Here is a 26,762-nt window from a genome sequence, read left to right as displayed (position 1 = left end):
AAAGTCAAACACCACATCTTCTTACTTATAAGTAGGAGCTAAATAATGAGTACACCTGGACACAGAGAGTGAAATAATAGACATTGGACTCTCATGGGAGTGGGAGAGTGGGAGAGAGATGTAGGGTGGGAAATTACCTAATGGGTGCTATGTTTACTAACCGGTTGAAGGTTACACGAAAAGCCCAGACTTCATTACTATGCAATGTATCCACATAACAAATCTGCACATGTACCCCACAAATCAATTTAAAAAAATAAAATAAATCATATCCCTTACTGACCAATAGTATATATTGGTGGGGGTAACTTGCCAAATTATAACAATTTCTTGGATGAACTGTCGAACTACTTGCATCTAGGATTGTTAAATAGTAATGCTAGAGTCTTTGTAAAAGAGCAGAGAACAATATCTTACCTTACCAGCATTTTTTTCTCTGAGCAAAAATGTAAATAGCCAAAGCTGCAAGATTGACATTACTGAGTTTATTATTAGGACTTACAGTCATCCTAACAAAATTAAAGATATTTTCAAAGAAAAATGTTTAAAATTCCAGATAAAAGTACATTAAAAACTCATTTATTTATATTTTCCTTTAAGATAATTGTTGTGGGAAAAATTCTGGTGGTATTTTTTTTAGAAAAGAATTATAATTGTTTAGTGGGTAGTTTTTATAGACTCCTAATGATCAACCATTTAGTGATTCATTCAAAAAATATTTTTTAAGTACCTGTTATGTGAACAATATAGATGAAGATTAAATTGTAGTGAAGAAATTACATTGTAAATAAACAAAATAATTATAGCTCGTGATAAATATTAAGAAAGAAATAATGGTGGTGGTGTGGTGGGGATTAAATGAGTTACATATAAATCCCTTAGAATGTTCCTGACATATGGTAGGGTCTCAGTAAATATTAGCTATTATTATTGCTTATTTACTATTCCTTCATTCAACAACTGTATATTGAATGCCTACTGTGGTTTCAAGTATAGTGGAATATAGAAATACTAATTCACAGTTTTTGCTTTCCGAATGGCCTTGAAATAATGAGCATGATTTGGTTAGACAGGGAGGAGGGAGGAAAACATTCTAAGTAAAGGATTAGCAGAGCATGATCATAGCTTAGAAGCCAGAATAGGCAAAATTAGTTGGGGGTCAGTGAGAAATAGAGGTTGACTAGGGTAGATGTATAATGTTGGTGAATTAACATTGTATAATACATCTCACAGAGTAGATATCATGGCAACCATAGTATTTAAAGGTGGCACGAACTGTATGGGTTGTATAATCCAGATTGTCATCCATCCTGACATTTTAAACAATGGTATTATACATCCTATGCAATATGTATACCATGCTGTGCCATAATTTGTCTAATATTTTTATTACTATTAATTTAGTTGTTTCCAATTTTTTTGCTATTATAAATATTGATGTCATCTGCATCTTCAGGCATACTATGGTTTTCTTTCTTTTATTTCCTGTGGATAAAATTCAAGATGTAGGATTTCTTTTTTTTTTTCAATTTTCAATTTTTCTTTCTTTTTTTTTATTTCAGGATATTATGGGGGTACAAACATTTGGTTACATGTTATGACTTTGCCTCACCCAAGCCAGGATTGGAGGTGTGCCCTTTCCCCCATACAATGCTTACTGTGTCCATTAGTTGCGAGTTTACCCACCCCAAAACCCCCAACCCCCAAGGAATATTACTACCGTGTGAGCACTTTAGTGTTGATCAGTTACTGCCAATTAGAGGGCGAGTACATGTGGTGCTTATTCTTCCATTCTTGTGATACCTCACTTTGGAGGATAGGCTAAGGTGTAGGATTTCTGAATCAAAGGGATATTAACATTTTTATTTCTTTTAATATATATTGCTAAATTGATTTCCAAAATAGATACTCCTATTTTCAAGGTGACAATTTTACCAATTTTACCACAGGTTATTATTTTGATATTATTTGTTTAAACGTTATTTTTGCAAATTCAGTTTCCATAAAATGGCTTGTTATTTAACTTTATTTCTTTGATACAACTTTTCCCTATATTAATATTTGTGTTTACTCTTTACATTTACTTTTTTGTGTGAATTATCTTTTGTAGTCTTTGACCATTTATCTACTAGAGATTTTAATTTTTAAAATATATTTGAGCTCATTGTTTTTATAAGACATTAATGTTTTGTTTGTCATACTTGACAATCCACTTTTTTTATTGCTTTAGCTTTCTTTTTTATAGATCTTTTAAATTTTTTTTTTTTTTTTTTTTGAGACAGAGTCTCACTGTGTTGCCCGGGCTAGAGTGCCGTGGCGTCAGCCTAGCTCACAGCAACCTCAAACTCCTGGGCTCAAGTGATCCTCCTGCCTCAGCCTCCCGAGTAGCTGGGACTACAGGCATGCACCACCATGCCCGGCTAATTTTTTCTATATATTTTTAGTCGTCCGATTAATTTCTTTCTATTTTTAATAGAGACAGGGTCTCGCTCTTGCTCAGGCTGGTTTCGAACTCCTGAGCTCAAACAATCCGCCTGCCTCGGCCTCCCAGAGTGCTAGGATTACAGGTGTGAGCCACCGCGCCCAGCCTGATCTTTTAAATATTTATACTTAAAAATCTTTTATTTAGTATTCATCCACAGCTCTGATATTCTTCTTTTTGCTAGTTTTTCTATGATATTTTAATGAGCGATTTCACTCTTTTATCCATCTGAGTTTTACCATTCCATTTTGAATACTTTTAATTATTAGAAGAAAGTTCATTTTGCTGTTTAAATATATATTTTTAAAGCTCTGTTTTAATCTACAATAGAAATCTTAGGAGAAACCCTTACCTCTGTAAGGAAAGAGAAGGCACCAAATGAAGTTCAAATTTTATAAAGGTTTTTTAATATATCAATTGACCTATCGATTGAAAAGGCACAGAAACTAATAAGTAGGGAAGCTGGTGTTTGGGGAAAAATAGTTCCAAGCAGCTTTATCCCTGCTTTGTTTTTGTCTTTCTAACCTTGTCCCAAGAAGAGAAATAAAAGCAAGAGAATTGTGGGGAATACGGTGGGTATCTTCTATTTGGACACAGATGCTGGAAAAGCCAACTAGAAGACAGCTCTTATTTACTGGCAGTCCAAATGCAGAGAACAGGTCATTTGTCGGAGAGAAGATAAAGTGTGGCGGAGGCAAGCCATCTGCAGGAGGTGCAGTCACTTTGGGCCACGACAAAGCAGAGTGATTGGGAACTCACACCGGGTTCTAACCATCACTAGCTTATTAGTATACAGCTGATCAGCTTTCCTTAGAGTCCACAACCACAAGCCTAGTTATTTATACTATGAAATATTGTTTCAAATTTGAGTTTGAAGACCTTCAAGCATTAGAATTTCCCGCAGTGCTTATTAAAAATGTCTCACCCAGACACATGGAATCTCTGGAGATTTGGTCTTGAATCGAAAAAGCAGCCTTGAGTGATTCTTAGGCAACCAAAGTTTGAGTATCAGTGTCTTAAGGCTGTAATTAAGTACTATAAAGCATATGGAGATTGATCCTGACTTAATAAAAAGACCGTAACAAACAGCCTTTTTATGCCACCTTGGAAACACAAACATATAAAGAAACAGCAAAGTCTTTCATGCAATGGCATGACATAAACTTTAATGGAGTCTGGGGTGACATCTCAAAAAATGAAAACCATCTCATTATTAGACCAAGCACTCTGTTTTATTACTTGCATTAATTAAGCATGCCTTACTTTGCTTTACCCTATACTAATTAATATCTTTAAAAAATGGACTGAATTATTTTGTATTCCAGTTGTCATGGCCACGGACTGTCACAGAACGGCTGTTGGACGAGATGTTTGATAGCACTGCATCCCGGTTTCTGGCTGTCTTTGAAGCTCTTTCTGATTCAAATAGGCGAGTACTGCAAACTGGACCTCTTGTTACAGATGAAGTGGAGCTTCGTGATGTTGTCTCAGAACTGTTCATGGCAGGAAAAGAACTTTTAATAAGTAAGTAAGATGTTAAGGGGATATTTTATGGTAGACATAAATAACAAAAAATTTTAGGATGACAGTCCATATGTAAGACACTGATACAATTTATAGTGATCTTGAATTCAGCAACCTTGCTAAAGTTAATTGATATTTTGAATAATTATTAGTATATTTTTTGGAGTTTTTTTGTACATACAATAATTTGTGAATAATGACAATTTTATTTTCAATTCTTAATCTTTTAATTTCTTTTTTCTTGCATTTCTTGACTTATTGCACTGGCTAGGATCTCCAATAACACATAAATAATTGATGATGATAGCAGACATCCTTGTCTCATTTTTGATCTCCAATGGAAAGCTTTCAACATTTTACCATTTACTTAAGATATTTACGGAAGGATCTTTACAGATACCCTTTTTCAGATTAAGGAAGTTTCTTTTATTCTTGGTTTGCTAAGAGTTTTTTGTTTGTTTGTTCTTAATCCTAAATAACTGTTGAGTTTTATCAAAATTTTTTGGTAGATTTATTAAGATTTATTGAGTTGATCAAATGATCCTCCTGCCTCAGCCTCCCAAGTAGCTGGGACTAAAGATGCGTGCGCCACCACACCTGGCTAATTTAAAAAAATTTTTGTAGAGACAGGGTCTCGTTATGTTGTCCAGGGTGGTCTTGAACTCCTGGCCTCAAGTGATCCTCCTGCCTTGATCTCCCAAAGTGCTGGGATTACAGGGGTGCGTCACCATGCCTAGTGCAATGATATGCTTTATAATTTGTATCCACTTGGTTCTTTTCCACAGCACTTGTTCTTGCCTCACATTTCTGATATCCACTCTTACTTCTCTGAGAGAATACTTGTGCTTCAGTTCTTGTTCACTCTGTCCCATTTTCCTACTTCCTGTCGTAAAGGATGCTTCATTTGTGGTTTTTCTTTGAAGGTGCTTGAGCTTTTGATATTCTTTCCTCATGAGTTTTCCTTCTGTTGCCTTGGAAGACCTGACTTGGCTGCAGTGTCTGCCTGGGAGGAGGGATGAAAGCCTAGACCTTAACTTGTGTACCTCTAGGTGAGTTTAGTGAGTGCGTGTCTGTGTGTGTATACGCACGTGTGCCCATCAGGAGGCAGGGAACCTGTGGAGCCACAGTTTGGGCTCATCTCTTCACAAGAAAAATAACAAGTTCTCAGATGAGAATTTCCTTGACTTCCTTCGCCCAAACCCCAAAACTTCCCCTCATCTGCATCCATCCTTTTCCACTGTCTCTCATTAAAATGAGTCATTCCTGCTCTTTATGTCATTAAGATTAATCCCTCCAAGTAGTCCCTTTATCTTATGTCTTCTTCTTGGCATAGACAGATTTATTGAAGGAATTGCCTATTTTCACTGTTTCCAATTCTTCCTACTTATACAGCAGGCAGTCTTCTGTCCCGAGCACTCTACTGAGAATGTCATGGACAACCTTATTGCTTAATGCAAGGATCACCTTTTTCAGTCCTGTCCTTTTCTTCCTTCTTTTTTCTTTTAGAGATGAGGTCTTGTTATGTTGCCCAGGTGGGACTTGAACTCCTGGGCTCAAGCGATCCTCCTGCCTCAGCCTCCCAAGCAGCTGGGACTACAGGCGCGCAGCACCGTGCCCAGCTAGTCCTTTTCTTCCTTTACTTCTGTAGTATTTGTTATTGTTGACTAGTCCTTTCTCCCTAAACACTCTCCTTTCCAGTCTTTTCCCTCTGCCCTTCTCTTAAATGTTGGTGCTCCTTATTATCCTGTCCTAGGCAGCTACACCTTGCCCATGGCTGAACCTATTATTTGCTATGGATATATAATGATGACTCTAAAAGCTATAGTCCTATTTCAGATTGCTTTCCTGAGTTTCCAGTCTACACCCAGCTGCCTATTTGGCTGAACTCTCGCTAGTTCTCTATGTTTGAGATTTCCTGCCACTCCTCTGGGTAGCCTTCCCTGACTGCCCTCCTGCCCCATACCCATATTGGATGTCCTGCCTCTTTGTCCCTACAGCACCCTGTATTTGCCCCCTAAGATTTCTTCTGTCCCCTGCTAGTGTAAACTCTATGAAGGCAGGGATTGTGCCTGTTTCTTTTCCATTTTCTCCTAGTGCTTGGCAGTATCTGATAGCTAGTATTTAGTAAATAAATACTTATTTGCGTGAATGATATTCAAACTCTTTCCTTTTCTAGGTTCAAATATTGGTGCAGATGGAATACTCGCTTTTCCAAAAACATCTCTTCTGGAACTTATGATAGAAAGGAAAAATGTTATTTCCATGGATGTTGCTGTGAAATTTATAAAATTGGCTTTTACTTATGAGGAGTGGAGTTTATTTGAATCTTCAGCAGGGCGTCTTATTTGTTTTCTCCAGGTAATATATGCAAAACCATTCATTTATTTCCGTTTTGTTGAAATGATATTTAATTAACTTGTGCGATATACTTCTCTAAGGGTGAGGATGATCCAGAGTCAAAGAAAGCAGTGAAGGATTTAACTCTTCTGTTGGCAATCGAACCACTAATCAACATAAAGAAAAACAAAGGTTCCATCTTGCCTTTGGAAAACCATAAAGAAGGACAGTCAGCTCAAATTTATTTAAAAAAAATTGTTTTTCCTGGTGAGTATTTATTTGCTTTTTAGAAAAATTAAGATGGTGTTATCTGATAAAATATGCTCTTTATAGGTGAGGTGAGAAGAAGAACATTCAAGTCTGAGGGAGCAGGAGGTGCCACTCTTGCCCTGATGCAAGAGTGTGTTTGGTTATTGAAAGAGTGACACGGGCTGGAGTGCACTGGTGATAGTGGTGAAGTTTGGGAGTGTGGTAGGTGACAAGGTCAAGAAATAGCTGGGCCCCAGATAATGTGGTTACTAGGCTTTGTAGGGATGCTGGATTTTATTCTGAGGGACAGTTTCGAGTAGAGGAATGAGGCTCCATTTAGCTGCTAGCTTAGTGATATGAATGAGAGGCTAGCAGGGCAGTGAATCAAAGGGCACAGTTATCAGTTAGTTCACTTTAGGAAGGGAAGAGTTGGTCATCTTTTCTGTCTTTCCAGTATGCAGTGTTTTCCATTCTAGGACTTTTTGAGTCTTTAAAGTTACTGTGTATGTAATGAAAATCTGCAGCCTCTGCTACTTAGACCTTTGAGAACTATTTAATTCCACACTTTTTATGTTTTGCTATGTTTTTAAGACAATTGCATGGCCTCTCAGTTGCAGTAAATAATTTGCACCGAGTAATGATATAACTTTTATTCTTCTAGTGATTTCTGAATAGATATTATGTTTATTTTTCTTTCAACCACCATATTTTATGTGCATTTTAATATTATAAGCCTTTTCAATATCTTTTTGGACATAGTTGGCATACATATTGTGGATTAATGAAACTAATAGTCTATTTTAGTTGGATTAGGACCGCTTAGATTTATTTTCATATGGAAGCATTTAATTTATCTTATCGACATGGCATTTGCCCACGTATCATTTGTGTCATTTTTGTAGAGTTTCTGTGCTTTTTCTATTTGAAATTTTGTAATTGACTTTTTTGTTTCATTTTCCTCTATTTTGTGAATTTAGATAATTGTTTGAAGACTTTTGGATTTTCAGATGATGTTTTCCATTTGGCAGCAACCTTGCATTTCTGTGTCTGCACCTCTTCTCAGGTGAGATGCTAGTCTGAATAATTTTTAACAGTGTGGAAGGAGGTTATTATGCCTAATTTAGGGCCAGATTTAAAATATCGCAGGAATTGCACCTTGCTAAAATTCTATATTGTTTAATCATTAGAATATAGGATTGAGTTAGATTCTGATTGTGATTTAAAGTTTCTTTTTATTATTGTTATTTTGGGTGTCTGTTCATTTTTGGGAAATTCCCAGGCTAGTTATATTTCTAATAATGAAAAAAATGAGGCAGTGGTTTAAATGAAGAGTTAATATGTTTAATGAGATACTGCTTTTTGGCTCGGTGCAGTGGCTCATGCCAGTAATCCTAGCAGTTTAGGAGGCTGAGGGAAGAGGACCACTTGAGGCCAGGAGTTTGAGATAAGCCTGGGCAATATAGCAAGACCCCATTTCTACAAAAAGTAAAAAATTAGCTGGGCATGGTGGCAGGTGCCTGTAGTCCTAGTTACTCTGGAGGCTGAGGCAGGAGGATCACTTGAGCCTAGGTGTTGAGGCTTTGGTGAGCTATAACTGCACCACTGCATGCCAGCTTGGGTGACAGAGTGAGACCTGTCTCAAAAAAAAAAAATAAAATAAAATAAAATACTGCCGTTCAGTCCATGAGAACAAAGCCTGGTTGTTATTGGAAGTCATTTTACACATAATGGCCAGTATTTAGAAATGGCCTAAATGTGGGTATGAATGTTTAGGGAAAACTAGTACAGCAATAGTTATCAAACAGAATTCCCAGGGCTTCTCTGAGGTTCTTTGGAAGCCCAACTTTAAGTAGTAGCACCCTAACCTGTTTTGATTAGTTTTGTATATGGTATTGGGATTCTGATGGAATTTCATTTGAGAATTTGGTTTTATTGTTACAAAGAAAGTTTGCACACCACAATTATGGAGCATGATATTAGCTTTTGCTCAGGTAAGTGAAACACAATAAGAGACTTGAGAGGTTCCACCATTCTAACATTTTTCATTTCTTCTGGGTTTATTGGAATATGTTATAACCTGTGACAGGTATTTAATTTTCAAGAGAAAAGTGATTAGCAGCAAATGGAATTATTCTAGTGGGAGAGTTAAACCAAAAAATAATAATCAAGGCTTAAAAGGGTAAGGAACTTTCATTTATTTATCTGTTTTTTTAAAAGTCTTGTATGTCTTAGTTCAATTCAATCAAGTACTGACCTCTATTATGTTCCCAAGCATTGTCCTAAGGTGTTATATATACAAATTAAGTCATAGAGCTGCCACAAAAGAGCTCAAAGTTTGGTATGTTTTAATCATAAACTTATTATTATCTAGTTCAGATATAATGAGTAACTTTAGTTTTCTTTTGAAAAGAGCCAAATAACTTTGATGTGAGAGAACACATACTCATTTTGCATCATCCATTGATACCCAATGTGAAGTTCTGTTTAGTTTCTGTTCTCCTTCTTGTCTCTACCCTTTCCCAGCTCCTTATTCCCTATCTGGTTACTAGTCCATCTCCCTCCTGCCCTAATTCTTTATTATTTTGATGCAAGAATTTTCGAAAGAGAAAAGCATATATAAATTTCAAAGTTTAATGGAAGTAATTGTTTTATAGACTTGCCTAAAAAATGCTTGGGACTTCTATTTTTAGAGAGGCCGAAGAGCATAGAACATTCCTAAGAGTTGAGGACTCTGGAGCTAGACTACTTGAGTTTGAATCCCTCTGACCTGCTACTTTCTAGTCATTTCATCTTGGGAAAAATCACTTGCTCTTGTTTGCTCCTCTGTAAAATGAGGATGATTGTGGTAGTACTCACCTCTTAGGGTTGGTATAAGGATTAAATGAGTTAGTATATGTATAGCTCTTAGAGTGTCACCTGGCATACAGTAAATATTATATACACATATCTGATTATTCTTACTCATTTACTTTGTCACTTTTATTTTCAGGATGTCCAGCCTGACAAAGAAATTGTCGTGGACATAATCATGTTCCTATGGCAGAAGTGCAAGTCAGGAATTCAGCGGATCAATATGTCCAGAAATGACTATGCAAAATTCACCCATAGAATCAGTACTAACAAAGTATTCCTTTTTTGTTTCTTTTCACATGTTTTTTTGTTATTGCTAATTCAAGTTGCCATAAACATTTCAAATCCAAATTTTCCCAGTTTATTCACCTACGTAACGACCAACATTTGTTTACGTATGTGTTAAAAAGATACTCTTTGTAGACAAATGAGCCTTTCTTTTAATGTGTGTTCCTTGCATCCCTGTCCTAATGTTGTTTTGGGGAGTGGAGAGGTGTTTCAGGCTTTTAAGGGAGGAATAAATATAGTATGTCTAAAGTCACATGAGCTTGGATAAATTCAATAAGAAGAATAATAATAGAGAATACAAATAAGTAAGCAGTTCCATTTTTCCCCCCTGCAATCATATATTTAGACTATTTAAAAGAGCTATTTCATGAGAGGGAGAAAGTTGAGCATCTGTATGTTATAACCTGGAAACTTAGGAGAAAATATTTTAGTAAAAACAAATATTTTATCTCTGGTGATTCTGAGGCCTCCTAAGATTAGCTACACTGGGATGCATACGTGTGATTTTTATCATGTACTCGCTTAAGTAATAATGTGAGTGCATAAATATTGTTTTATCATCTTAAGCCTCAAAGTGTGATGGTTGGTTTTATGTTCCAAGCTTTGGGGATATAAGCATAAAAGCTAATTTCTAAAGTACCTAGTGTGGAGTCTGAAACACCTGCTTTGCCCTCTCTAATTTGGAGGATGTTGATAGTGATAATAAAAGCTGCTTTGAAGAGAGAGTGAGAACTTTGAGGATACAGATAATATTTACGGATGTATAAAAGTAACATGATAAATTTGCCATTATGGCTATGAATATGCAGACTATAAACATAAGTGAATTTACTTTATGAATTTATATAAACAGATTATTTATATCATTTTTTTAAGGACCGCTGAGTTTTATATTATTTGCAATTAAGGCATTAATGAGGAGCGGATACCTGTATAACATTTCCATATGATTAGAAGACGGTGATTTCAAGGAAGTACTAAGTTTTGAAAAATATGACTCTATCTACAATGTAATAATATGCTTTTAATTGATTTTGTTGTATATTTTCTCTTTTTAGTGGGTTTATCTTCTGTGGCAGATAAATGAAGTAATTCACTGTTGTAAAATGGAAGACATTGACATTGTGGTAGTGGCAGAGGTCACATTACGATTAAGTGAAATATTGGAGTGTTTGGGAAGCCCAGGAAGAAAATTTAAAAAATCTCCAGGTAAAATGTTGGATGAAAAATTATGAGATTATTAATATACACATATACCAATATAAATGTATAAGTATAATTTAGAATAGAGGATAATTTTGTTAACGGAAACAGGGCATTTCAGGATTGTGCTTCATTGATGATTTATAATCAGAGATAGATAATATAGGCTTAGTCAAGTGGATGTTAAGAAAAGAAGGTTATACGCTGTGACTCAGTGGCAGACAGGACTCATTTTGCCTTCTCAGCACTCGTTATTAATATACACATATACCAATATAAATGTATAAGTATAATTTAGAATACAGGATAACTTTCCATCTATTCCCCATCTTCATTCCTAATTATCACCTATTCCTCTCTTTCTCCCTTCTCTCATTTCTTCCTATTTCCTTTCTTTTCTTTCTTTTATCTTCATTTGTTTTTCCTCCTCTCCCATTTCCCACAAGAGTGAATGCTTGAAGGAAGAGAGCGTATGTGGCTACCCTTGTATCCTTGGCACCCACCTTATTGCCCAACACAGAGTAGCAGCTCAAATAAATATTTGTTCAATGGATCAACATCCTTCTACCTTTTATCTCTGATTCATTCTCTTCTCTCTTCTAATACCCTCCTCTCAAAGTTCTTCTTTGTTTATTTGTTCTGTTTCCCCTCTTCTTTTCCCTTTCTTCTTATCCTCTTCCTCTTCTTGCCCTCTTTTCCCACACGTTCCCCCTCTCTTCCTGTCCCGGCCCCTTTATAGTCTCCATCTTTCTCCTCTCATTCCAGAAGATGTCTTCTCTCAAAGGATGGCCTTATGCTCTGACCTCCTCGTTTGTTTTTCTTCCTGTGATTGAAGCCCTGACCTATCTATTTCACTGGGTAACCCATATGTAGAGAATAATCTGGGGGTGTCCATGGTGGTTGTTTCATCCTGCTTATAGAGTATATCTGAAAAGTGAGTGCTTTGTAATAAAGTAATTGTTTTCCCAGAGATTCTCTAATTTGGCTCTACCTGTCCTTGGTTGCTGAGTGTGACTTTGCAGATAGTTTTAGAGCCATGGTTCTGAAACAGTGGTCGGTATAAGTATCACCTCGGAACTTGTTAAAAAAGCAAGGCCCAGCCTCTGTCCTACCTTAGCTAGCCTGGACCTTTTTAGTCTTTGTTAGCTTCCCCAGTGAATTTGATCCATCAAAGTTTGAGAACCATAGGTTAGAGGTCTCTGGCCATCTCACACAATCAGTGACCTGTAGTCATATTTTAAAAATGTCCTGTCTTCAAATGCTTTTTTTCTTTTTAAAACTTTTATTAGGCAGAATTTCAAATACAGAGAGATGAAATAAGTTACCATGTATGCATCATCCAACACTAATAATTAACGTCTTGCTAATCCTATTTCATCTCTTCCTATAACATTTCCCTCAGCCTTGCCCCAGAGTGTTTTTAAGCAGACATCATGTCATTTTACCAGCAAATACCCCTCCCCCCATCCCTGTGTGTGTGTATGCGTGCATGTGTCTATTTACCTATCTAATAGATAAGGATTTTTTAAATAGAAAACCACAATGCCATTATTATAATACCTTACGAAATGAGTAATGATTCCCATGTCCACCACTGTATTAAAAAATGTCTTTTAAAGTTGGTTTGTTCCAATCAGAATCCAAACACGGCTCATGTATTGTATTTTTATAACATGTCTATTAAATCTCCCCAATCTCTAACAGTTCCTCTCCTACTTACTTCCTTTTCAAGCTATTTATTTCAAGCTTGTATAGACACACACACACACACACACACACACACACACACACACACACACAGCTGACCCTTGAACAATGTGGGGATTAGGGGCACTGATCCTAAATCCACAAGTAACTTTTTTTTTCTTTTTGAGACAGAGTCTCACTCTGTTGCCCTGGCTAGAGTGCCATGGTGTCAGCCTAGCTCACAGCAACCTCAAACTCCTGGGCTCAAGCGATCCTCCTGCCTCAGCCTCCCGAGTAGCTGGGACTACAGGCATGCACCACCATGCCCGGCTAATTTTTTCTATATATTTTTAGTTGTCCGATTAATTTCTTTCTATTTTTAGTAGAGACGGGGTCTCGCTGTTGCTCAGGCTGGTTTCGAACTCCTGAGCTCAAATAATCTGCCCGCCTCGGCCTCCCAGAGTGCTAGGATTACAGGCGTGAGCCACCGCGCCCGGCACACAAGTAACTTTTGACTCCCTAAAAACTTAACTACTAATAACCTACTATTGACCGGAAGTCTTACTGATAACAGAAATAGTTGACTAACATACATTTTGTATGTCATATGTATTATATACTGTATTCTTATGATAAAGTATGCTAGAGAAAAGAAAATGTTATTAAGAAAATCATAAAGAAGAGAAAATATAATATACCTACTGTTTATTAAGTGAAAGTGGATCATCACAAAAGTCTTTATCCTCATTGTCTTCACATTGAAAGGCTGAGGAGGAGGAAGAAGAGGAGGGGTTGGTTTTGCTGTCTCAAGGGTGAAAGAGGGGGAAGAAAATCTTCATATAAGTAGAACCACACAGTTCAAATTCCATGCTGTTTGTGTGTAAATACACAGTTCCTGGCTTATAACTCCCATAGTCCTTGCCATTTCCTAAGGGACTAAAACAATAAGCATATCCTTTGTTGAAGTATTTGGCTTTTGGTCCTTGGTTTCTGAAGGAGCTTCAGAGCAGCTTCCGAGTAATAAAGGTGAAATACAGTCTTTTGTTATGATGTTGGGGTGCTTTAGGCCTCAGAAGAAGCAGATCTTAGAAAACAGAATCTCTTTCTTTGAGTTTCTTCTTTTTTTCCTTTCACCTGCTCCTTTTTCTCTCCAAGGCTAGCCATAGAAACTAAAAATGTACTCTAATCTTCCCCTTCCTTTCTGTCTTGGAGCTGGCCATAAAGAAATTCTTTGACCTCCCTTGTCTGATTGTAGGCCTTAAGACCAACCCCATTTCAGAAGGGGTCCTGCCCTGTACCTGGGAGGAAGGAATGCTGCATAGAGAGGCCAAGAAGAATCTGAACAGACAGGCCTTGCTGGGTGTCTTAGTCTGTTTTCTGTTGCTTATAACAGAATACCTGAAACTGGTTAGTTTATATAGAAACGGAGTTTAGTTCTTCTAGTTGTGGAGGCTGAGAAGTCTAATATTGAGGGGCTGTATCTGGTGAGGGCCTTCTTGCTGGTGGGGACTTTCTGCAGAGTCCTGAGGCTGTGCAGGGCACCATGTGGCAAGAGGACTGAGCATGCCAGCTCCGATCTCTTTTCCTCTTCTTATAAAGCCACCAGTCCCACTCTGATTAGAACTCATTAATTCATAAATCTACCATGATTAATGGATTAATCCATTCAAGAAGGCAGAACCTTTATGAGCCAATCACCTCTTAAAGGCCCCATCTCTCAGTGTTGACACATTGGGGATTAAATTTCAACATGAGTTTTGGAGGGACAAATATTCAAAGCACAACAATGGATTTCCCTACTCAGTCTATTAATTAGTATTAGATCATACTTTTTTTTTTGCCTGTGCCTATCCGGTGAAGTCTCCATGAAAGCCCCAAGAGGACAGGGTACAGAGAACTTCTAGATACCTGAACAAGTGGAAGTTCCTGGAGGGTAGCATGCCCAGGGAGGACATGGAAGCTCCGTACCCCTTCCTCCATACCTTGCCCTATGTATCTATTTATCTGTATCCTTTATAATATGCTCTATGATAAAACGTGTTTCCCTGAGTTCTGTGAGCTGCTCTAGCAAATAAATTCAACCCAAGGAGGGGGTCAGGGAAACCTCAATTTATAGCCAGTGGTCAGAAACACAGGTAAGACCAACCTGGCGCTGCAATTGGCACTGGAAATGGGAGGCAGTCTTGTGGAACTGAGTCTTCAACCTGTGAGATCTGATACTATCTCTCTAGGAGATAGTGTTGAAATTGAACAGGTGTCCAATTCTGCAGAATTGATTGCTTACGTGCAGAAAATGGAAACTCCATTGGTGTGTGCAGAAAATGGAACCTCCTTGCTACACATTTGGTCACAGAAATCTGTGTTGATTGTTGTGGTGAGGGAGCAGAAGGAAAACAGTTTTTGTTTTTTCCTCACATATTCCCTTCCCAAGATCCTGGCACTGTATTTGTTTTTTCACTATCTTCTTAGCTTGTAAATGTAAAGAATGTATTTTCCAGCTTTTCTCCAGCCAGGAGAACTTTTACAGATTATCCATCACTGGAAGCAAAAGGCCCAATGATTACTTTATTAAAATGTTTATTTCTTATTCAATTTTATTGTTTAATTTACTAATTACTGTTGGGAGACTACTGTTTTATACTATTTGATTATAAATGGAATAAATACAATTTGAGGTATTGATTCTTTATTAAAATGTTTCATTTCAAAAGAACCAATCAATTTTGGAGCTTAATCCATTTATAAACTTGGAAAACTTCTATATTTATGTAATGAGGGGTTGTTCCTATTTAGATATAGAAATTCTTATAACTAAGGGTATTATTCCCATCACCTTTATTGGCACATAAAACATAAAGTACAAGTCATTCCTCTACATTATTAATAGCTACAACAATCTCTTTCAAGACTTTTATTGACTGTTAAGTAATACATTGTTTAGTTTGGATTATTAAATAGATTTTAAAATAGGAGACTAGCATTGCCATATAAATATTTATCATTTATATTCCTCTAATTCAAATTAGCCTTCTCTGATATTGGTTCAAATTCATAAAGCTTCTATGCTGTTATTTTTTGAATGCTTTTAAATGGAATTTATGGAATATATAGGAAGACCAGTCTCTTCACCATGATATTACCTTGTTGATAAACAAGATTATTATTATATTGAAATATGCTTTTAAATTGCCTTATATAAAGAAAAACTCTAATTAAATGGAAGAAACAATTTGGTACTTAGTAAAATTCTAAAGTGTTGAATCATTTCTAAGATAACAGGTAATTAAAAAGATAACAAACTTAGTATAATTTTTTTATGATTATGCTCATTGCTATATTTCCATTTTTCTCTTTCCTCCTTTCATTCTTATGGTCCTCCCTTCTTTCCCTTGGTTTCTTCCTCTTTCTTGCTCTCTCCTTTTCCTCTTCCTTCTTTTCCTTTTTTTCTCTTCCTCGTCTTCCTTCTCCTTCTTCCTTTTCTCCCCCCTTTCAATTCTTTCTTTTTCAGACATATCTTCAAGAAAAGGGACTGAGGAATTACTTGAGACCTCAAAAGGGATCCCAGAAATTCTTCCAATATTAAAGGTATTACAACATGTTTTCAAAAATATGCTTAAAACTTGAATTTTTGTTTTGAAATAACATCAAATTTGTAAATGTATAATGGTTAATTGTAGAAATAATTTTGAAAATTTAAAATTTGAGAATTTATGGTTTCTGCATACATTGAAAACTACAGGGACATTTTCTACCTTTTATAAAGAATATTATAATGAAGATCCATAATAATTTACCATTTTCTTGCCTGCTGGATTAAGAAGCAAAATAGATCTCCTCCACTAACCTTTCCTGCTTAAAATTCCCCCCCCCCCCCAGGAATATCTGCTGTTCTAAATAATGATGTCTTCAAGATATTTACATAAAAGATATTTTTCTAATGCATAGATATAAACGACTAATTGGCTTTTAGTAATATTCCACCCCCCCTCACATTTATTTTGGGAGCCCTTTAAAATATAAGAACAAATATTAATTAAGACGTTGAGGAGACATTATAATTGTCTGCCAGTGTTTTTTCCAGGGAACACTTACAGTGCCTGCTAAATATGCAGCTTCCTATTTCTCACTCCAGACACATTCAATCATAATTTCAGATGTGAGGTTCTTAGAAGGTCTTCAGGCAGATTCTTAAGGACACTAGAGTTTGAGAATCACTGGTTTATTGGGCTTATACTTATTCTCTGAGGTGTCATAGGGCAGGTATAGAAATACTAGTGGAAGTTACAGAGTGCTAGATTTTGGCTTAAGATGGCAATTTTCTGGCAATTAAAGCCACTAAATGAAGTGAGTTTCTTAGAAGGTGGCAATTTTCCTACAACAAAGAAGCTAAAGATAATTTATGAACTATTGCTATTATTATTTAAATTAGAAAAAGATAGTATCTCCTCAAGCTGATTATCACCATCTACTGGGAAATTGTTAAAATAAATATACAAGTATGTGATGACAACAGTGTGAATGGTACCCCCTAAAGTTGTGTAGTACACAGCCTGCTCAGCTGGACTGGGGCAGTTGGTAGATGTAGTGGAGGTGGTTCACTGGTGTGGCTGAAGAGCACAGTACTTGGTATGGGAGGACCTGGCTGGAATTGAGGCCTGCCTCCGACATTGACTGTGTGACTTTGAGTGAATTATTTCATCTGTTTGACTATAAGTGTCATCATCTGTAAAATTATAATAGTACCTATTCCACTGGCTTATTATACAGTTTAATGAAGATTTGTAATATTGTGGAAGTCAGTACCTGACACATGGTGGCCACTCAGTTTTTCTCTTATGTTTTATGTGGAGTACTGAATCTTAACCTAAGGTTTTCAGATTGCCTTGGAGAGGAGCAAAGTGGGGAAAAAGAGTAAGAGATTATTTTAAGGAGAGTCCAAAATTCATATGTTCACCTAGCAGAGTCTGTAGGTGGGATAAATTATATATCTTGCATGTATACATGCTACTATTTAAAAAAAAATACGCTACTGTGATTACATGAAAGGAAACTTATTTTAAAGTTTTACTGATTACATAGCATTTATTTCTTCAACAAATAGATTATAAAATTATGATAACTAATATGTATCTACCTTATAGGATGCTGGCAATTAAAAGCATTTAGCCCAGTACCTGGAACATGTTTAATTAAATGTTAACTGTGATAATGAAGAAGATGATAAAGATGATGATGGTGATAGTGATGATGATGATGATGATGATGATGATGATGATAGAATGTAAATGCATGTGAGGTCTTTGAAATTTTTTGATGATAAAAGGGTATCCTTAGAGACCTCTGTTTCTGGAAAAATGGCAAACTCAATGAGCTGAAAATACTGCTAGAAAGCACCTAGAAATTTTGGACAGAATTGAACAAATATTTTTAAGCTCATTTCAGAGCTCACAGGAAAGTAAGGTAAATCCCAGGGCCCAAAATAGAAAGGAGAACTGAAAACTAGAAGGGAAAGTTGATGAGTGGGTGCTACAGTAGGTTGATGGACATAGTTACAAGAAGCTTAGATTTTTAACAGCCATGTAGGGACAAGAGATGAGGCTTGGGCACATGAAAGATGGGAGCTGGAACTGAGATTTACACATAAAGTTAGAACCTACAAAAGACTACAAAGGTGGATTAGAAAAACATCTGCCTATTTATATAGGGAGTTATCTCAACTTGGGTACTAAGAAAGGGAGTGGATGGAAGAAAGACTCTCCTAATGGTTTGTAACCTTGGGCCTTCCCTCAAGTAGTTTTCATATTTCAATTTATGCTACTTTGGTTGCTTGGGAACCTCCCTGAGCATTGATTCTTGAATGGAGAATTTTATATAGATATGTAGTGTATATTGTGTAGCATATATAGTATGTAATATAGTATATATTCCAGGAATGCAGGGATGCCTTAACATTAGAAATCTATAATGCAATACACCATATTAGCAGATGAAAGGGAAAATAAACATGGACAAAAAGATGCCACAAAAGCATTTGACAAAATTCAACAACCATCATCCTTTTAAAAACAATCACCCTTTTAAAGAATAACTTTTCGTAGTGAGGAATGGAATAGAACTTCTGTATCCAATAAAGAGTATCATCCGAAGACCTTCAATGAGTGCTATACCTATGGTAAAAGATTAAAAGCAATCCCTTTATACGGATGTAACTACATAAAAATATCTGTCATTCTTTTGTTCATCTGTTCAGCTGTCTAAGACCTCTTGACTTAGAAGAACCTGGAGGTCTTAGACAGATGAATAAAAAAAGGAAGCAGAAATAAGACATAAGGAAGTATAAACTTTGTGTTTATTCACAGACAAGCACAATATATTGCAACATATTTAGTAATAGTAATCTAAATGTCCATCAGCAGAAGAGTGGATAAACAAATTGTGACATATTCCTCAGAGTAACACCATTTCATTGTAGCTGTGAGGACCAATGAACTAGAGCAGGTGTGTTCTAGAATCAGCTTGGCATCATTGCAGTCCCCTTCAATAGTCACCTGTTGAAGTCAACCACTGAAATGTAGTTCCAGCATCTCATTTCCATATTTCCATATAGTTTTAGGTTAGTCAGCCAATGAGGGGCATTTGCATAAATTTGTAATGCGTAAGAGAAGAAAGAGTTCTTATTCTGCAGTGGCAGATGGAAGACGTGTATTTACCAGCCACACCGAGCAGGCTCTTGCTGTTCACTTGCTTCAGTGTAGTAGGTGCTTGAGGTTGTTGCCTTCTAGATTCTTAGATTCACAGAGGCTTCTGAACAAACTCTTGAGAATAGTTTGAAGAAAAATTGTCACTGGCAGCTTTCTTGATCTTTGTTTTCCTATGCTTTCCAATAGTGATGGACACCTCTAATTCTGTGTATTAAATCCCTTTCTGCTTGGTATATCTAGAGTAGGTCTGTGCTCATAACCAAACCCTCACTGAGTTACATACACCAGCACTAAGTTTCAACAACATATGGTTGAGTGAAAGAAGCAGTCTGCAGAATTTTATAAGAGAGATTTAAAAATACACAAAGCAATATTGCACATGGTTGGCCAGGTGTGGTGGTTTATGCCTGTAATCTTAGCACTTTGGGAGGCTAAGGTGGGAGGGTCACTAGAGCTCAGGAGTTTGAGGTTGCAGTGAGCTATGATGACGCCACTGCACTCTAACCTGGGTGACAGAGTGAGACCTTGTCTCAAAAAAAAAAAAAAAAAAATTGCATATGGTTAAGAACACATACACATGTAGTTAAAGTTTAAAAACATGCAAAAGATTGGTAAGGCAAATTCAAGGACAGTTGCTACCTCTAGGGACAGAGAAGAGGAATGGCACTGTGGAGAGTTATATAGGGGATTTCAACTATATGTATGTGTGTGTATGCTTTACTTCCTAAAAAAAATTCTGGAAAAAATATGGAAATTTTAAAGTTTGAACAAGACTGGTTGCTATTTATGTTATTCTCTATATTTGTCTCCCTGTGAGAATAATTACATTAAAAAGTGTTTAGATTTTGAAAATCATGATGTAAACCATTGGGTTTGATGGGCTCTAAGTATAAATTTCCAGCTCTGAGATTCTAAAATTTTTTTAAAAAACATTAACTTTTCAAATTAAGTTTGTAAAAATGGCAAATTATATGAGCTCTATCTATCTGTACATTTGGCATAATCAGAATTCTGCAAAACATTTGGAAGTTATATAAATGTGAAAAGTTTAATTTATATTTGTAAAAATGGTGAAATTGATATATTATTTTCACTCTTGTTGATAGTATTCCACATATAGTCAAAGAGAAATACATTTAGTAAGAAAAAAACATTATTGATGTTGGATAGACTATTTAAATTTCTGTTATTTGGTTTTGAATTATTGTTAAAAAGGGTTTGGAAATGTTGTGTATGATTTCCCCTTAAGTTTTCTTTTTCTTTTTTGTTTATAAAACTATTTTAGAAAAAACCTGAGGAACAATTGTTTTTTGCTTATGAACTTCTTGACAAAACAATTGGTGGAATGAATTTAAATTGCATGTTAACTACTTTGCCAAATGGATCATCAGTAATTGACCACTGCTATATCAAGGTAAGAATGGGAAAATCTTACGTTAGATTGAAATTTTACTTAGCTAGAAAGAGGGCTGGCCTTGAAAGTAGGTAAGTAAAGCATGATTTGTGATGGCTTTTCCCTCATAGGCCAGAAATATGTTTGTCTCTTCCCAGAAGGGATCAAGGAAAATGAGGAATCTTTGAATTTGTCAAAGAAGAGGACACTGATGAATTATCTATTAGCATGTAACCAATTAAAAAGGGCTAAGTGAGCAGAATTTAATGGTTACCAATAAGATGATGATAACTTGAGTGATAACAGGATGCAGCTATTTTTAGTGTGTTTTGATAACTGTATTTCTTTTTATTTTTACTTCAATTCTATTGGAACAAAGCACACCCACGATGTAGCTGGAGACACTTTCAAACAACTCACAGCAAATAGTCTCATGATGGATTTGCATCTTGAACTAATTCAAGCTCAGCACCGAATAGCTGTTGTACTTCTTGACAAATTGCAAGGTAGTGGTCATCAAAGCAAATGTCTGTTCTGAATCAATTTTAAGCCAAGTTCTAGTATAGAATCAATTTATTAATAATTTGCAAATTGTGTTCTTATAGACTGTTTTTCAGATAAATTTCATTATTTTGTTTTTTTATTTCCCTAATTAATATCAATAGATACCTTTTATTATTGCTTTACACCTTGCATATCTAATCAGTTAGCAAACTTCTAAAAGAAGTTTAATTAATTGTTTGAGTTATGGTAAATTAATGATATTTTGTGAAGGCAATTCAGCAAACATTTATTGAATGCCTACCAAGATCCAGGCACTATATTAGCCTTGGTACAAATAAGAAAGCTTCTACTTTTGGGCTTCTAGATAAGTAAGCCAGCTATAATAGTTGAGGTTAGTAAATGTTGTAATAGAGGTAGGCTCGGAGGGTTATGGGCACTAAGAAATATCTATATCAGACGAGAAAGTCAGGGATGACTTCTCGGGAGGGGTGACAGTTGACCAGAAAACTAGTAAAAATTATTTTTATGAAGAAGGTAGAAAAAGAGGCAGGAATTTCAGATAGAGAAAATAGCATTTAGCAAGGTGGAAGCAAACAACTACAGTGCAGCTTAGGAACTCCTGGAATTGTCTTAGGGCTGGAGCAAAGAGCACATGTGGAGAAATGACAGTGGGTAAGCCCAGAGAGGTAGATCACAGTGACTGAAGGGCTAAGGGGTTTATACGTAATACTGGACGCTATTGAAAAATTGAGACAGATGTCTCTGACAGCAGTGTCAGAGGATAGATGAATTGGATCTGAGTTACAGGTTGCGATTGCCTCATTATGAGGTAAAGAGGTCAAAACATTTTTAAAAAGATGCCAACAGTAATACTAGTGTGCATACAAATAACACACCTACCTGAGTTTCAAAATAAGATTGAGTATTATTTTGTCTAAAAGCTCTTCTATTTGAGGTTAAATTTCGACAAAGCCAAGTTACTCATGGCAGTTTGAAAATTGGCTGTATAATATTGCATGTTCTCACCCATATGTGGGAGCAAAAATTGTTGATCTCATGGAGGTAGAGAATACAATGATGGTTACCAGGATTGGAGAAGAAACAAAACTGTTTCTTCCACACGATGTGATTTTCCAACTAGAAAATGCAAAGGAATCTACAAAGTATATAAACATATAATAATGCATAATATATACATATACATACACATGCATGCATATACTGAGAAATAAGTTGTAGGCATGATGATATTTTATCCCTAAAAACTTTAGCATTTATTGCCTAATAACAAGGACATTCTTTTACATAACCATTATCACTCTCAAGAAATGTAACCTTGATACAATAATATTGCTGATTATACAGGCAATATTTTTAAGCATCCAATTTATTATTTATTCACTTTTACATATTGTGCTTTTGGTGTTTATGCCTAAGAACTCCTTGACTAACCCCAGATCATGAAGATTTTCTCCTACATTTTCTTCTAGATGTTTTATAGTTTTAAATGTTTTATTAATACATAATAATTGTATGTATTTATGGGATACATGTGATATTTCAATACATAATTATAATGTATAATAATGAAACCAGGGTAATTAGAATATCCATCACCTCAAACATTTATCATTTCTTTGTGTTGGGAACATTTCAAATCTTCTCTTCTAGCTATTTTAAAATATATAATAAATTATTGTTAACTATAGTAACTCTACTATGCTATTAAACACTAAAACTTATTTCTTCTATCTAACTGTATGTTTGTACTGATTAATCAACCTCCCTTTTTCCACCCCACCATGCCCTTCCTGGCCTCTGATAACCACCATTGTACTCTCTACCTCCATGAGATCAATTTTTTTAGGTCCCACATATAAGTAAGAACATACGATATTACACAGTCCATTTTAAAATTACTATAATTGTTCCAAAATATCCTTTTTGGGGAAAATGGATTTTATTTTAAATGAACTAAGATCCAATCAAGGATCATTTATTGCATTTGGTTGCCATGTTATTCTTTAATCTAGAATAATTCCTCCAACTTTTTTTTCATGACATTGATATTTTTGAAGACATGTTCTACAATCTGAATTTTCCTAGTAGTTTTTTCATGATTATGTCAGTGATTCTGTGTAGATCCCATTGTATCACATTAGACTGTACACACTGTCCATTTGTTCTATCATTGGTGAGGCAAAATGCTATTATTTTGCTAAGCCAATGTCTGTTAGATCTCTTCCTTGTAAAGGTCCCTCACCCCTTTTGTAGTGAAAAAATAATTGGTGTTGTTCGTTGATGTTGTTGGAATGAATATCCTGTTCCCCAAAAGATTTTCACCCAGTAGTTTTAGCCTGCACTGGTGATTCTTCTTGGATCAGTTATTACAATGGTTGTACATGATGATTTTCTAATTGAATTATTCCTACTACATTTATTAGCTAATACTCTTTTGTGAAGAAGAGCTGTCTGTACTTTGTCCCTTTTAATTTTTGAGTAATGCTATGGATCAGCTCACTTTTTAAATAAATCTTTTAAAACCAGTTACCATCATTGTTCTTTCTGATGCTCAAAGTCATAAATTTTACTAGTGGGAGGGAGGCACTTTGAACTAGATTCTGTGTTCTTTTGATATATCCCTATTATAATTTGAGAAATTTCTTGCTTTCTGCACAACAAAATGTTCTAGACCTATCTTAACCTTTCTGTACTGCAGACCTGTAATCAGCTATTTTCCCAATGATTCCTGGTTCCTTTTAGTAGGGAATGGTATTTAGAAACCAAGATCTGTGAGTTAGGAGTGCTTGTTGCTATTAGGAAGTCAACTACTTCCTTTTAGTATATACAGCTAAAACACACACACAGACACACACACGCACGTGTGTGTGTGTGTTTTAATCAAAAGTTCCTTTTGATATCTACAAGTTCAATACTAAAGGATTCTTCCTTATCTTCTTCATTTCATTTTTGTACTGTCCTTCTCCCATATTGAGAATTCTGGTTCCCAACAACATCAGTGTGATTATTCATTTGTTTTATCCTAGCATGTTAACAAAGTATTTTCAGAATTATTAAACCATTTCTACTGTTAACAACAAGTGTACTAAGTAAATTAAGGATTTCTTTGCAATTCATTTTGTCTTTAGAAAACATCACACATCAGAGAACTGAGTCCAAATTTACTTGAATTAATTCTATTTTTTATGGTTGTGTTTTCAATTTGATATATACTTAGGAACACTTATTTGTATTTGCATCCTATTTATATAAAATTTCATTTTTTTCATCCTTTTATCCTTTTACAGTTTTCATCCTTTTACATTTTATTTTAAACATTTACATAGTTTCAAAAATTGTTTCTCATACAACCTGCTGGGTATGAAGGGAAGCATATAATAATTAAAATATTTCTATGTCATCATGTATAAGATGAAAACTTGGTAAAGTTTTTTCTAACACATAAATGAGGTTGCTTAGAACAATAACCTTGACTATCCTTTGGGCTGAAAAGATTGGCTCAGAAATCTATTTCAAAATATCAATGAACTAATACCAATTTAATGGTGAGTACATGTGGTGTTTGTTTTTCCATTCTTGTGATACTTCACTTAGAAGAATGGGCTCCAACTCCATCCAGGATAATACAGTAGGTTGTTCACCATTTTTTTTTTATGGATAAGTAGTACTCCATGGTATACATATACCACAATACTCATGTATTGATGGGCACTTGGGTTGTTTCCACATCTTTGCAATTGTGAATGGTGCTGCTATAAACATTTGAGTGTAGATGTCTTTTTTATAGAATGTCTGTTTTTCCTGTGGGTAGATATCCAGAAGTGGGATTGCTGGATCAAATGGTAGTTCTACTTTTAGTTCTTTGAGGTATCTTCATGCTACTTTCTATAGAGATTGTACTAGTTTGCAGTCCCACCAGCAATGTATGAATGTTTCTATCTCTCCGCATCCATGCCAACATATGTTGTTTTAGGACTTTTTGATAAAAGCTGTTCTTACTAGCGTTAAGTGATATCTCATTGTGGTTTTGGTTTGATGATTAGAGATGTTATGCATTTTTTTCATATGTTTTTGGGCCATTATTCTGTCTTCTTTGGAAAAGTTTCTGTTCATGTCCTTCCACTTTTTGATAGGGTTGTTTGATTTTTTTCTTGTTGATTTTCCTGAGTTCTAAGTAGATTCTAGCTATCAGCCCTTTATCAGATTTGTAGCATGCAAAAATTTTCTCCCATTCTGTAGGTTGTCTGTTTGCTCTTGTGACAATTTCTTTGGCTGTGCAGAAGCTTTTTAATTTGATCAGGTCCCATTTATTTATTTTTGTTGCTGCTGTGATTGCTTTTGGGGTCTTCTTCATGTATTCTTTGCCTAGGCTGATGTCTGTAAGAGTTTTTCCAACATTTTCTTCTAGAATCTTATGGTTTTGTGCCTTAAATTTAAGTCTGTTATCCATCGTGAGTGGATTTTTGTTGAGGAGTGAGAAGTGTGGATCTGTTTTAGGCTTCTACATGTGGCTATCCAATTTTCCCAGCACTGTTTATTGAATAGGGATTCTTTTCCCCAGTGTATGTTTGTGTCTGCTTTATCAACACTAATGTGCACATATGGGAAGTAACATTCATAGGGTGTCAGGCAAATGGGAGGGGGCAGCAGGAGGGGATGGGTAAATTCACCCCTAACAGATGTGGTGTATGTTGTCTGGGGGATGGGCACACTTGTAGCTCAGACTCAGACAGTGCAAAGCCAATTTATGTAACCAAAGTATTTGTACCCCCATAATACTCTGAAATAAAAAAATATTTAAATATCTGGTGAATTTTGCTATGATATATAATTCTAAATTCTTCTTTGGGTTACATGGATTTATGTGATATATGAACAAAATAGAAAACAATGTAACATTGATGTTCATATTATCAGCAAAGAGAAGTATATATAATGAGCAAAAAAGTAAAAACGTAACAAGTGCTTTTACTATAATAAATTTAAACATGGAAAAGTTTGAAAAAATATAGAAATAGGATTCTTGGGTCAGGTTTTCTTTAAGAAACTAGCCCATTATTCTCACTTGATAGCTGTATTATCTTCTTTAATGGAGGAGTAGGGTCTTATTTACTCATAGAGTTACTAAATAGCTCGTTCTCTATCATCATTCACAAATCTTTGAAGAGCAAATGAGTTTTGATTATAGACCATTTGAAGATATTGATGTTAGACTTGAGTTCAGATTTAAATGGAATTAGTTATTCTTCTTTTGCAATGTCCCTGGATCTCCTTGATTTTTTTTTTCCCCTCTGCTTTATTGAACTGCCACCCTAAAGCAGATTATCACTTTTTTCCTCCCATTTTTCTTTACTCTTGTATGCTGCTGCGGGACTATTGTTCTCTACAAACTGCTTTTGGCATTCTTATTCAAGAACCCTTGTAAGGCTGCTTGTTGATGATCAAGACATTAACTATGACTCATCTGTATCTGGCATTCAGAGATTTCTTGCAATCTCATCCTTCTTTTTTTTTTTTTTTTTTT

The 26,762-nt window shown here is 35.5% G+C and overlaps 1 protein-coding gene across 1 annotated transcript in view; it reads left to right on the top strand.

The window, feature by feature from the left end:
- CFAP54 (cilia and flagella associated 54) overlaps window positions 1-26,762 on the top strand; it is a 344,097-nt gene that overhangs the window by 27,988 nt on the left and 289,347 nt on the right. Inside the window, exons 9-17 of the mRNA XM_012663989.1 lie at window positions 3,808-4,006; window positions 6,183-6,364; window positions 6,445-6,610; window positions 7,570-7,655; window positions 9,582-9,716; window positions 10,789-10,939; window positions 16,128-16,204; window positions 20,606-20,734; window positions 21,093-21,219. Of these exons, the coding sequence (XP_012519443.1) occupies window positions 3,808-4,006; window positions 6,183-6,364; window positions 6,445-6,610; window positions 7,570-7,655; window positions 9,582-9,716; window positions 10,789-10,939; window positions 16,128-16,204; window positions 20,606-20,734; window positions 21,093-21,219 (1,252 nt within the window). The remainder of the gene's footprint in view (window positions 1-3,807; window positions 4,007-6,182; window positions 6,365-6,444; window positions 6,611-7,569; window positions 7,656-9,581; window positions 9,717-10,788; window positions 10,940-16,127; window positions 16,205-20,605; window positions 20,735-21,092; window positions 21,220-26,762) is intronic.

The sequence above is a fragment of the Propithecus coquereli genome, unplaced genomic scaffold, assembly GCF_000956105.1.
Source record: "Propithecus coquereli isolate 6110/MARCELLA unplaced genomic scaffold, Pcoq_1.0 Scaffold85, whole genome shotgun sequence".
Taxonomy (NCBI): Eukaryota; Metazoa; Chordata; class Mammalia; order Primates; family Indriidae; genus Propithecus; species Propithecus coquereli.
The sequence above is the reverse complement of the archived record's forward strand: the minus strand, read 5'-3'. Positions and strand labels throughout refer to the sequence as shown.